Source organism: Pelophylax lessonae (assembly GCF_965119305.1).
Source record: "Pelophylax lessonae genome assembly, chromosome: 3".
In the NCBI taxonomy this organism is placed as follows: Eukaryota; Metazoa; Chordata; class Amphibia; order Anura; family Ranidae; genus Pelophylax; species Pelophylax lessonae.
The window spans coordinates 619,371,448-619,385,085 of record NC_138770.1 but is presented as its reverse complement, the minus strand read 5'-3'; the positions used below and the strand labels follow the sequence as shown (position 1 = coordinate 619,385,085).

The 13,638-nt window shown below is 50.3% G+C and overlaps 1 protein-coding gene across 1 annotated transcript in view; it reads left to right on the top strand.

The window, feature by feature from the left end:
• KCTD3 (potassium channel tetramerization domain containing 3) overlaps positions 1-13,400 on the top strand; it is a 133,136-nt gene extending 119,736 nt beyond the window's left edge. The window contains exons 16-18 of the mRNA XM_082249836.1: positions 7,060-7,244; positions 7,593-7,731; positions 12,448-13,400. Of these exons, the coding sequence (XP_082105962.1) occupies positions 7,060-7,244; positions 7,593-7,731; positions 12,448-13,000 (877 nt within the window). The 3' untranslated portion in view covers positions 13,001-13,400. The remainder of the gene's footprint in view (positions 1-7,059; positions 7,245-7,592; positions 7,732-12,447) is intronic.
• The last annotated feature ends 238 nt before the right edge of the window (positions 13,401-13,638 follow it).

Here is a 13,638-nt window from a genome sequence, read left to right as displayed (position 1 = left end):
CTCAGTTTCTAATGCCTAGCTTAGGAGTAGCTGGCTGATCCTGTGCTGGGGCTTTCAGTCTCAGCCTTCTATCCTCTTTTTGATTTTATTTTGAGTATTTTTCTCTTTCTTTTACTTAGCTGTTCTTTTTCTCAGCATTAGTTTAGTTTCTTCGGATGAAGATGATCATGCGGAGCTGGGTCTTGGACTGGCCACCCTGGATCCCAGGGTTCAGAGCCAGGGGCTTCCCAGCCTGCCATCGAGCGTTCAGCTCAGGTTTCCCTGGCATATTGAATGACCCATCCCTGTTCGCTGCAGGGATGCTGCCTGTGAGGTGGCTACCTCACCGGACGCCATTTGCGGTTTCGCACCGCAGTTCCACTGCATCCTGGCTGCGACACTCCCTGTCCTCAGTGCAGCGGTTTGGTCGCTGGAGAAGGCTCCCCACGCCATCTGGACTGGTAAGTGCAATTCTATGTGGGGACCTGTCTGTTTTGGGTGTCAGTCTGTGACTGTGCGACCCTGCATGTCTGTGTATGTGCTGAGCTCCCTGTCAGATTCCTGTGTGGAATAGCTGCCTTTCTGTGGGCTGCGGGGGGGGGCTCTCCCGCTCTGCTATGTGAGGGTATGGGGCAGACTGGGCTTAGACATGCTGTGCGGCGGACGCTACTGCGGCCCGCCATTTTTTTGCGGCAAATTATGGTGACCGACCCCGTGTGGTACGGCGCGGTGTTTTGGCGCCAAACGCCGCCGTTTTGGCGGCGATCGATCATACAGCCACATGTCGGCGCCATCTTCTCATTGCCTAAAATGCCTCAGCCGAGCGGCCATGTTTGTGTAGCCTGCATAGGCTTTATAGGGCGGTCAGTCATTGCATCACTTCCTTTTGCTCTGGAACAGCGATCGTTGGCAGCAGCCTGTGTGGTCTCTCCAGGTTTTTACCTTTTCCTGTATTTCCTTGCTCAGTGTCCTTATCCCTGTGGGGGTCGGTACGTACAGTAGTGTGCGGTGGGCTACGTTTGCCGCGGTCTTAAAGGGGCAGTGCTCTTTTTTTCAATTATTGCTGGGGCATGGATTCTCAGGATTGCAAGTTTCCTCCCACCTTGGTGGGGGGCCAAGGGGCTGCTGCATCCCCCGAGGGGGCTGATCTGGCTGCTATTGTGGCGAACTTGGCTTCTCAGGTGCAGATGCTAATGGCTGATCGATCCGCAAAACGGCCCAGATTGTCTATTTCCTCTGATTCAGGGGGCAATGGGGCTGCTATGGCTGGAGTGCCCTTCTCAGGGTCTCGCTCATCTCTGGACCTTGGGGGGTCTGAGGGGGAGGCTGAGGTAGAAGGGGTTGATAATTCTCCCCCTGGCTCGCCTGAAGAGCTTGCACTCATGGATGAGTTGGTTGCTTCTATCAAGGAAACGCTGCGTTTGCAGGATGAACCATGTCCTCCTGCTTTGATGTCCTCCTGCTTTGATGTCCTCCTGCTTTGATGTCCTCTTATGGGACGCAAAGGAAACGCAAAACAGCGCAGGTTTTTCCCTGCCCTGCGGAATTTCAGCGCGCTGTTGATGAGCAATGGCGCAATTTAAAGAAGCCTTTTACTGTGCCAAGTAAGTTCAAGCTGCGTTATCCCTTTACACCCACCACTGATGAGCGTTGGTGTGTGCCGCCTCAGGTGGATCACGCGGTGGCGGTTTTGAATAAATCTACTGCGATCCCTGCTGAGGATACCCCGGTGTTCCGGGACCCTACGGACAGGAGATTGGAGTCTCTTGCCTGTCATGCTTATACGGTTGCTGGTTCTATGCTGAAGCCTATTTTTGCTTCCATTTTGGCAGCCCAGGCTATTGCGGATTGGGCGCAGGTGCTCAGGCGCACCCTGGTGGCTGACTCTGCTCCACCGACAACATTGGCTATGGTGGATCAAATTCAGCAGGGTGTCATGTATTTGTGTGATGCAGACTTTGATTTAGTCCCTTTGGCTGCAAGCCTCTCAAGTGTGGCGGTATTGAACCGTCGCCTGATATGGCTGAAATGTTGGTCGGTTGACCAATCATCTCGCAAGACTTTAGCTAATTTGCCCTACGCGGGATCTCGCCTTTTTGGCGAGTCTTTGGATACTCTGATAAAGGGAATTTCCGGGGGTAAGAGCACTCTCTTACCCCAAACTCACAAGAATAAGTTTGTTCGCGGTAAGAAGAATACCTCATTTAGGCCCTCTCAGGGGTCCTTTCGTGCCTTTCGGTCGCAATATAAGGGCACGCCCTTCAAGGGCCAAGGCTCCCAGAAGAAGCCGTGGGCGGGTAAGCAGAAGTCCGGCCAGTCCGGGTCCGCTGCCCATACCAATTCGGCCTGAAGGGGCGCCCTCACCCGGTTCTGGGGTGGGGGGACGTTTGCTCGGTTTTCTTCAACCCTGGCTGGCCCGCATTCGGGACAGGTGGGTTCAGGAAATCGTTCGATCTGGATACAAGATCGAGTTTCTCTCTTGGCCGGCGAGCAGATTTTTTCCCTCAAATCTTCAGCTGTCTCCGGAGTGCTCGCAGGATCTGCACCTGGCGGTGCGAGGACCTGCGGGCCCAGGGAGTGGTGGTTCCGGTGCCTCATCGGGACAGATTTCGGTGGTTCTATTCCAATCTGTTCACTGTGCCCAGAAAGGAGGGCAAGGTACGTCCGATTTTGGACTTAAAAGCTCTGAACCGCTTTGTGCGGGTTCGCAAGTTCCGCATGGAATCCCTGCGCTCAGTGGTGGCTGCCCTGGTTCCGGGGGAATTCATGGCCTCCATCGACTTGAAGGATGCGTACCTTAACATCCCCATTTTCGAGGGTCACCAGAGGTACCTTCGATTTGCCATTGCGGAGGATCATTACCAATTCGTGGCGTTACCCTTTGGTCTCGCAAGGTGCTTGCGCCGGTCCTGGCTTTATTGAGAGCCCAGGGCATCTCTGTCTTGGGGTATCTGGATGATATCTTGATTCGGTCTGCGACCAGTCAGGGCCTGGTGAACGACCTGTCCATCACGATGCAGACTCTGCAAGAGTTCGGTTGGACGATAAATTTTCCAAAGTCGACGCTGTGTCCGTCGGTTCGTCTTCCCTACCTGGGGATGATCCTGGACTCTGTTCAAGCGAAGGTCTTCCTGCCGGAAGACAAGTTCCGGACACTTCAGGGCGAAGTCAGGTCCCTTAGGGACAATCAGTGCTCGTCCCTCCGGACGTGTATGAGGTGTCTGGGATTGATGGTCTCGGCTTTCGAGGCGATTCCCTTCGCCCAGTTTCACACACGGGATCTTCAGGCGGAGATCCTGGCCAAGTGGGATGGGCGCCCGCAATCTCTGGATCTGCGGATTTTGTTGAGCCGCCTCACCCGAAGGGGTCTTTTGTGGTGGCTCCAGTCCCCGGCGGTGTCGGGGGGCAAGTCCTTTCGTCCTTTGTCGTGGACGGTGATCACCACGGATGCCAGCCTGTCGGGCTGGGGTGGTGTTCTGGGCGTTCTGTCCGCCCAGGGAACTTAGTCGGAGGAGGAATCCTCCCTTCCGATCAACATTCTGGAATTGCGAGCGATAAATCTCTGCCTGCGTTGGACGGACAGGCTTCAGGGCCGTCCGGTTCAGGTGCAGACGGACAATGCCACAGCGGTGGCCTACATCAACCACCAAGGGGGCACCAGGAGTGCCCGAGCGGCTCGGGAAGTAGCCGACATTCTGTCTTGGGCCGAGATGCACGTCCCGGCGATATCTGCAGTACACATTCCGGGGGTGGAGAACTGGCAGGCAGATTATCTGAGTCGCCAGACCCTGGACCAGGGGGAATGGTCCCTTCACCCGGATGTTTTTCAGATGTTGTGCGCGAAGTGGGGTTCCCCAGATGTGGACCTGTTCGCGTCTCGTCTAAACAACAAGGTGGAAAGGTTCGTAGCAAGGACGCGCGATCCTCGGGCAGACGCCTCAGACGCGTTAGTGGCGCCCTGGCACCAGTATCGTCTGATGTATGCCTTTCCACCGATTCAGCTGCTGTCCAGGCTCCTTCGCAGGTTGGCCTCGGAACCGCACACGGTGATTCTGGTGGCGCCAGACTGGCCTCGCTGGTCTTGGTACGCAGACCTCGTGAATCTGGCGGTCGACGCTCCGTGGTGTCTACCTCTTCGAGGAGATCTCCTGTCTCAAGGACCGATATTCCATCCTGCTTTACAGTCGCTGGCTTTAACGGCCTGGCTGTTGAAAGCCAGGTCCTGAAGGATAGCGGTCTCTCCCCTGAGGTCATTCCCACTTTGATCAAGACTAGAAAAGCCTCTTCGGGGAAGATTTACTACCGTACTTGGAAGGCGTATTTTGCCTGGTGTGAGTCCAGGGGGTATTCCCCTCGCTCATACTCTGTATCGAGAGTGTTGGCTTTCCTTCAAACGGGCGTGGACCAGCGTTTGGCGTTGGCCACGATTAAGGGTCTGATTTCTGCGCTGGCCGTTCTCTTTCAACGTCCTGTGGCGTCTAATTCTTTGGTTAGAACCTTTGTTCAAGGGGTGCGACACTTGGCCCCTCCTCGGAGGGACCCTTTACCTCCATGGGACTTGAACCTTGTTCTGTCCGTGTTGCAACATGCTCCCTTTGAGAAGATCAGGGAGATCTCGTTGTCTCTGTTGTCCAAGAAGGTTGCCTTTTTGGTGGCGATCACTTCGGCTCGCAGGGTATCGGAGCTGGCGGCCTTGTCTTGCAGCTCTCCCTACTTGGTGATTCACTTGGATAAGGTGGTCTTACGACCTAACCCTTCTTTTCTTCCGAAGAGGATCTCGGAATTTCACCTCAATGAGGACATTGTCTTACCTTCGCTTTGCGCGAAGCCTAAGCATCCAAAGGAGGTGGCTTTGCATTCCTTGGATGTTGTTCGGGCGATCAGAGTTTACTTGTCATCGTCGAAATCCTTTCGCAAGTCGGATTCTCTATTTGTCCTTCCAGAGGGTCCTCGGAAGGGCATGGCGGCGTCGGCTGCGACCATCGCCAAATGGATCAGACAGACCATTGTGCAAGCCTATGCTTTGAAGGGGAAGGTTCCTCCTTTCCCTGTGAAGGCGCACTCTACCAGGTCTCTGAGTACGTCTTGGGCCTATCGTCATCAGGCTTCTGTGGCCCAGGTGTGTAAGGCGGCGACTTGGTCGTCCGTTCACACCTTCTAAAAATTTTACAAGGTGGATGTTCAGGCATCGGCAGATGCTTCCTTTGGCCGTAAAGTTCTTAGTGCGGCAGTGCCTTAGGGTCCCTTGTTTGGGTCCTTGGCTGTTGGGGTGTTTTTACCCCCTAGGTTACTTGTTCTTTCCTGGGTTGTTGCTCCTGTTGAGCACGTTTTTTCCTGTTGCCCAGTTGGTTCTCTTACTTTGGTAAGTTTCCTTTTTCTGATGTGGGTACTGCGTTGCTTTAGGCGCGGCTGCGTTGTTCCCACCCCTCATGTCTACACTGCTCTGGGACGTCCCCATTAGTGAAGATTATGAAGTGGCGGCGACTGTCGGAGGACGTAAGAGAAAACGGAATTTTTGTAAAATCTTACCGTAAAATTCCTTTCTCTGAGTCCTCCGACAGTCGCCGCCCCCGCCCCTCTTTTGGGGTTTATGTACTCTACTGCTACGCTACTGAAACTGAGTTGAGAATGCAGGAAGCAGGGAGGTATTGACTGAGGGGACCACCCCCTAGGGGTGTGATATGCTAAAAGCTTTGATATTAACAAATCTCGTTGCCTAGCTAATCCTGCGGAGCAAAGGTCAATTACCCCATTAGTGAAGATTATGAAGTGGCGGCGACTGTCGGAGGACTCAGAGAGGAATTTTACGGTAAGATTTTACAAAAATTCAGTTTTTTGGCTAGCACTAAAAGATTACCAGTTTGTAGAAATATGTCCTGATGAAAGGACAGCTCAGTTGATCAGGCTTTGCCAAGTCATGCCATTTCTTTAATTGGTTTATTCTAGAAAATATCTTAAATTACACCTGACCATGCCGCCTCCTTTCCCTGTCCAGTGGGAATGCCTTCATTTAAGTGTCATCAGCCAGGGTTGAAGCAGGTGGTAAAGGTTTAGCTTTGAATTCAGTTAATCCCTTCACACCAAATTGGAACCAGGGTCAAGAGGGTGAACAAAATATGTTCTTAACCAATTGCCAAATGCCCTATAGCCGTATATACACGTGTCTAGGGCCGAATCGACTAAATCGATAATAATCAATAATGAAAATCGTTGTCAACGATTTTCTTTATCGATTAGTTGCTCCGTCGATTAGTTGGTCTGCGTACAGGACTTTTCTCCCTGCCTGTCAGTGCCCTCCCCTCTGTACAAGCCGCTGTGTGAATACACTCACTGTTTCAGAGCGTCGCTCAGCACGCACGTGAGCGCCCCCTCTTTCCTCCTTTCCTCTCCGCCTTCTTGCTGACGTTAGTGAGGGATTCTTAGCCCTGCAGTCAATCAGATCGAGGGAGGAGAGAAGCAGCAGCTGATCACGTGAGTCCCGAGCTGCGCTATAATATACAGTATTAAATAAAGAGCGCCAAACAGCCTAAGAAATATATGCTTATCCGAATAAAATAGTTAATATTCCTTATAAGGTGCAATATTATAATAGAAAAATAAGTGAATAAAAACGTCAGCCAGAGATATGCAAAGGATGTGAAAAATTATAATAGTGCAATTCCAATAACTGAATAAAAACGTCCTTATAGCACATGTAGTGGGTCTTTCTATGCACCCTATTATTATGGAGTGAAGTCTCATTTTATTAGTGAAATTGTACTATTATAATTTATCACATCCTTTTTATAACTCTGGCTGACATTTTCATTCACTTATTTTTCTATTATAATATTGCACCTTATAAGGAATAGTAACTATTTTATCCGGATAAGCATATATTTCTTAGGCTTTTGGCTCTGCATTGATTCTTTAATTTTGGTTTGTGGTTAGTGAAAGGCACTTTATGTAAGCTGCCATTAGGGTTTACACAATTCACTGCAATATATTGTTTATTTCTGATTGCGCCGATTTATTGTTATCATATTATACAGTATATAGCAGCTTAATTAAAAACACTTGCGGACCATTTTTCTTGCGCAGAATCTGTGAAATCCAGGCCGTAGACTGCACTACCATCACATGCTTTACTGTACGGGAATGTGAAGGATCTAGTCGTATGGGCTCCAGGCCTCGGCGCTACCTCTTTACTGGACATTCCAATGGCAGCATTCAAATGTGGGACCTGACCACCGCCATGGACATGGTTTTAAAGATAGAGGACAAAGGTAAGTGACAGTCAGGGGGGAGGGGATGTGGATAGCAATTGTAGTATTCCTGATTTGATGAGCATCTGGTTTCAGCTTTTTGGTCGTTGGATTGGCAGCATGGCAGCTGTAATATATTGTTACTTTTTCCAACAGCCTGTCACTGGTGTATGCTGAAAACATTACAGAAACTCTTAAGTGCTCTCCGTATGCACAGTGGCAATACAGTCATTTGCTGCTCCCTCTGCTCCACCAGCTGTGGTAAAGATGGGAACTGTGCAGTTGAATTTGAATGTGAAGCATCAAATGAAGCCCCTGCTTGATCCAGGAACACCACCGATTAGAATATATCTGCTTTGGTTTTTCCAGATGCTGGTGGCCCGACAGAAGAGGAGCTGTTGAAGTTACTGGATCAGTGTGACCTTAGTGCTTCACGATGTGCTACGCCAAACATCAGCCCAGCCACCTCTGTGGTTTACCAAAGTCGCCTTCGTGATTCCAGTTCCAGGTAAACTAGAACAACTCTGTTACACTCCATTCCCTTATAGTTGTGTGTACTTGTAAGTATTATTTAAGATTCACTTTATGCTGGAGTGCAAAATGTGAATTGGCCCATGCTTAAACTTCCCCCTGCACATAAAGTTTACACACACCTACCTTTTTTTCCAGGGGTGTGGTAACAGACCTCACGTAATAATGTGCACCAGCATTTTAGTGCTGTAGCACTATGAGCACAGACTGCCATGATGACACACCCCAGGGGCAGTGTCCATGACAGCTGGAGCTCATTAAAAGCGAGTTCAATGACACTAGTTGTCATTCAATCTAGAAGACTGGCAACTTCTAGTGGCAGAAATAAATGACTGCAGTAAAAGCTATAAATTGAAAGGGGGTGTGGCAGCAAAAGTGTTTTCTCTTTTGTTCATCAACGGACACAGTGCTCCATAAATCCTAACTAGTGGGTTATATTGCCGCCTCCAGGAGTAGGACTAGGCAAAATAAAAACACCTAGCTTTGCCCTTGGGCCTTCCTCAGCTGGTATATAACCATAGTCTAGTCAGCGTTAAGGACCTAGGCTCCCAGCTGGGATCTCTGGTCCTAGCAACTTTCTCCTTCCTTACACCTTTTTTTGTTTTTTCTCTCAAGAGATCTACAATCAACTGCCGGGCTGGGCGACTGGTTGGATAATCTAGATCCTGTGGTCCCCCCAGCCCAGCCAGCGAGCATGTGCAGACCACAGCTACGCGTTAGGTCGGCCGCGACATAGCCCCACAGACAGAGGCTGGCACGCAAATTAAACCTCTCGCAAGGGTCGCATACGACTGTGGTTGGGTCGGAGTTGCAGTGGCCCCTTGGCCACCAGCTCCCCTACTGGTTGCGAGGAGTTTTGTCTGGAGCGCTGCCCGCACCATGAAAGGGTAAGTACAGTCCCCCCTCTCCCCTTCCCCCACTCCCTTCCCCCCTGTCTTTGACCTGGAGTCTGGTGGGGGTCGCAGGGCAGAGAATGCAGCAGAGACCCCTTGGGTCTCTCCCCCCCCCCCCCCCATCCCCACTGTGTAAGGGTCCTGGGATAGTGTGTATCCCGCCCTGGAAGTCTGGAGGGGTTCCAGTGTAGGAGACCCCTAGGTGCATGCCCTACTGTTTGCAGTGCTGGTATAGTGCAGGGGGGTCCCAGTGCAGGGACCTGTGCAGAGTGTGTAGCAGAGTCTCCCCTAATGTCCTACCTTCACGGGGGGAGGGGTCCCTTGCAGAGGGTGTAGCATTGCAGAGGGCACAGGAAACATCCTGGCAGCATGCTTCAGTGTAGCTGATGGTGGCCGTTTTCCCTTCGTCTAGCCGGTCTCCGGTTGGCGGCCATGTTTGTGTAGCCGAATGATGTCACGGGGGTCATTTTCCTTTTAGTCTAGCTGGTCTCTGGTTGGCAGCCATGTTTGTGTAGTGGATGATGTCACGGTGATGCTGGAGGACTGTGGCCTCATGGAGATGCCGAAGCTTTTCCTCTTCCTCCTTAGTTTCCTCTTCCTATGCCTGGGACATGTGAACAGGGATAGCATCCCTGATGATGCTGGGTTTGAATTCTCGGTGCTCCTCCGGTCGGTAGGGTGAGTCTTTGGGGGGTCCCTGTTATCTCTCTCAGCTGATAGGTACCCTGAGCCTTGGTGGGGGATCCTTTAGTGGTGCCAAAAAGATAGTTTTCTCGATCGTCCATTGACAGACGCAGCCTCATCTTCATGAGCTGTGTGAGTTATGCTGCCACCTGCAGTAGTCTAGGCTGTACGTTAGTACAAAGTTTTAGCATATACACGCCCACGGGGCTGTTCCTCTAGACATAACCCTTACAGACACATCCCAGCACATCAGTTTGTTTGTGCCTAGAGAAGGAGTAGGATTTGCTGGGACTCCGGTCTCAGTTTTTTTATTCTTTTCAGAATATTTTCTTTTATTTCTCTTTACTCACTTGCTAGCTAGTGTTCAGGGAAGAATTTCCTGGTGATCTACAAGCAACAATGCCGGCTGGGACTTCCCACTGGATAATCTAGATCCTTATGGTCCCCACAGCCTGGCCTACGAACGTGAGCCGGTTATAGTCCCGCACTAGGCCCAGCCACTGTGCAGCGTGACCTTACATTCAGGCGAGATCACTTCCTGTGCTCTGCTTTCTGCTGCTGGCCGAGGTCATTTCCTGTTTCTCCATGCTGCTGGGATCGATCAGGAGGTCTTTTTTCTGAGGTGGTACAGTACTAGGGTCCTTGCGGACATATCCTTTCACACTCGGCTGTTAGTGTAGTTTAAAGAGGGACTCTGCAGACCGCTGCGATTGGCGGTGGGAACTGTGATCAGCGCTTTCCTAAAGCAACAGGACTTTTGTAACATGGAGTCCCAGACTCTGAACTCACCCTCAGACCCACTTTGTGCGACTCACGGACAGTCCGGATCACAGTCGCTGGCCCGATTTCAGCAGCTCTGGAAAGCCTGGCGACAAAAGTTGATTTAGTCATGAAAAAGGTGGTTAGCTGGAAACGGCCGCTGCCTTCTTCATCTTTGGGGGTGTCCTCTGTTTCAGAGGTTGATGAGGTTGCCCCGGATGCTCCCCTACCTAAGGGTCACTGTCCTCGCAGTCAGATGGTGAAGAGGACCTGTCCTCTTCAGCTGCAGCACGGGAATGCGCTTTAGTGAAAGCCCTGATTATTTCAGTGAGGGAAACTTTAAAATTGGCTGATGAGCCCACACAGGCAGGGACGCGGGTTTCTTTTGGCTCCCAAAAGTCTCAGAAACCTGGCAAGGTTTTCCCTTGTCCCGACACTTTTCACGATATTGCAAATGACCAATGGCGGCGCGTGAAGCATGTGTTAGTAGTGCCAAAATGCTTTAAAAGCCGGTATCCTTTTGCTGAAATGGTTTTGAACCGTTGGACGGTGCCACCTAAAGTGGACCATCCTGTCTCCAGATTAAACAAACCTACTCTTGTGCCTGTGGAAGATTCCCCGGTCTTTACGGATCAGGTGGACAGGCGGGTGGAATCCCTTTCTTCACGTGTTGGTGGGTTCCGTTTTGAAACCGGTGTTTGTGTCTGTTTTAGTCTAACAAGCGGTGACAAACTGGATTAGGGGTTTGCAGGGGTCTTTGGACCCTGAAACTGTTCCCCCAGAACAGCTGGAACTTTTGGACAAGGTAATCCAGGAACTGGTGTTCTGTGTGTAGCTTGTCCCCAGTTAGAGGAAATCCTGGAGGTGGGTTGCCAACATCCCAAAGGACTGTAACAAGACAAAATGTTCCCCCTGGGGGTGGGACTTTAACGGAAATCACACTTCCAAAAAAGAGTAAAATAGATTATTTATAGCAAGATAAAATAGATCATGAGATCAATCAATATACAATTAACAAAACAACATTTACAAAGGTGTGTATACCATGGATATGAAGCCATGTGTGAGATGTAAGGAGTACATATACTGTGGGGTATATGATGAAAGATGAGGAAATCCTCCAACCGACGTGTTTCAGACGAGAGTGCCTTTCTTCAGGGGTATGCAGATGGAGAACATTGATTTCCGAATGATTATAGAGGGCGACAAGGGAGTCGCAGCAGGTAAAATTAAGAAGAATGGTTGTAGATCTGCTGTAGAAGATGGTGTGTGTGTGGAAGGAGCTAGGCTGCCAAGAAACACCTTCCCCAGGGGAGTTTTAACGAGGATGCCAGTACAAAAGGCCGCTGTGGCGTCCCTTACACGTGTGACAGATCTGTGCGGGTGGGTCAAAGGGTGAGAAGAATCTCCAGATATTTTGTCATAAAGTACCAACAGGGTCTTCTGTGACCAATGTAAGAAAAGATGGGGCTTTGCGGGCCAATGGGAGGAGGAGGATCAAATATATTAATATATAAATATTATTTATCCCTTCGATCATATAGGGATAAAAGGGTCCAAGTACCCGATCTGGGTAGAGATGTCGAGAGGTGTCCCCGGTCCTTGTCCTGTAACTGACAGCCCGCTGATGGGATGACGGGTTCCCCCCACCTCCTCCCCTCAGATCCGGCCTTCCCCCCGCCTCCTTCCCTCGGATCCGGCCTCCCCCCCCCCCGCCTCCTCCCCTAGGATCCGGCCTCCTCCCCTCTGATCCGGCCTTCCCTCCCGCCCCCCCCCCGCCCTCCTCCCCTCGGATCCGGCCTTCCCCTGCCTCCTCCCCTCTGATCCGGCCTTCCCCTGCCTACTCCCCTCAGATCCGGCATTCCCAAGCCTCCTCCCCTTGGATCTGGCCTTTCCCCGCCTCTCACCTCCAGCCAATGCTACCTGCTGTACCACCAGCTGTTTCTCTGCCTCCTGCCCCTCCAGTGGTAGCATCACTCCTAAGCTGGAGCATGCTGACCACCGGAGAGGCGTTATCACTGGTGGTTATATCAGTGGGTGGTTAAGGAGGCCCACGGGTTCGGACTCCTTAACAACCACCCGGGTCCCAATGATGTACTTAACAACCAGCTATTCATGGCTTTATGTGCTGCATGCAATGCATTTAAAGCATACAATGTGTTTTGTGGTGTAAAAATACATGAGCTGCAGTGTGAAAGCCGCTTTAGGTGGAGTCTGCAGGTCCTGCAAAGTAATGTCACTTGACTAAATTCTGTGTAATCTTACAGTATAGCAAGGTTGGTGTGGATAATTGTTAGTGTAATAGTCTTGTGTATTTGTTTGGTGTAGCTCTTTTAATCTTCTGTCATTCCTTACAGTTTACAACTCCACCATGAAACAATACACGAAGCTGCCACATATGGCTCAGTGAGGCCTTATCGTGAGAGCCCCCTCTTAGCACGGGCCCGGCGCACCGAGAGCTTCCATGGTTACCGTGATTTCCAATCATTCACTTTCAACAAAAGCAACTCAGAAAAAGTTAGCCTGGAAACTGGGAGTTTGATGGTGAAAAGTGACCCAAAACCAAATGACCAGGAAAGCTGCTCTGCTGAAAAAACACCCACAATTGCTCTAAAAGGAAGCAAGGGTGCTGAGGCTATTTTTGATTCCTGCAGTTTGCCTGATAATGCTGATGTCAGGAAGAGGATCATAGAGGAGGAAAACGAGACCAAGCCAGAGACAAAGCGGAGAAGTGGCTTTGAAGGAGCCTTTCTTGGCAGACGTAAAGTATCACAAGTACCTCATTTAAGCTCCTCACCTGGGGATGGTGGAAGTGAATCTTCTGGTACAGCGTCGCCGTCACCTACAAAGTCCAACACTTCACCACGGCGCAAAAAAAGTGATTCCTCCTGCCAGGACTATGCATTGTGAAATTAATAGTTGGGAGGGAGTCTTCACTGTCCAAGCATGACTACAGAAAAAAGCATACCGAGGCTTATTTATTAACACTACAGCAGTGTTTCCCAAAGTGTGAGATGGGTATCAGTTGTGGTATTTTCCCTCGGTATGACTGTGTGGAAGGGTATGCTCGCTGTATTATCACTTGTATGACAGGTGGACCAGGGAGCATGCTTGGAAGTAGGGTACTGGATGTTTGTACTCCTAGGGGCTCCGCGGCCATATTGAAGGAGATAGTATACAGTGCAGAGGAGCGGAGAAAAAAATAAATTAAGGGAAGACACTTAAAGGCTGTTCAGGGAGGCAAGAAAAAAAGAAGTGTTATGGACCATTTCCTGCATCACTAATGACCAATACTACTACTGTAGCTGGGTGCTGTACATAGAAGTATTTAAAAGTTTTATTTTTCATGCTTTCTTTTGTATCATTATGTGACAGTCGCTTTAAATATCATATCTTATGTTGCCTGTGCTGCAGTTCTATGTTGTAATCAAGAGACAACAACTAAAATTATCTTCAGCATCTGGCACACTTCCAAATGTGTCGTATGCCTGGTCCTCAGCTATGAGTACTGTGGTTTCTTTATCTGGTCCATACGTCACTGCTGTGTC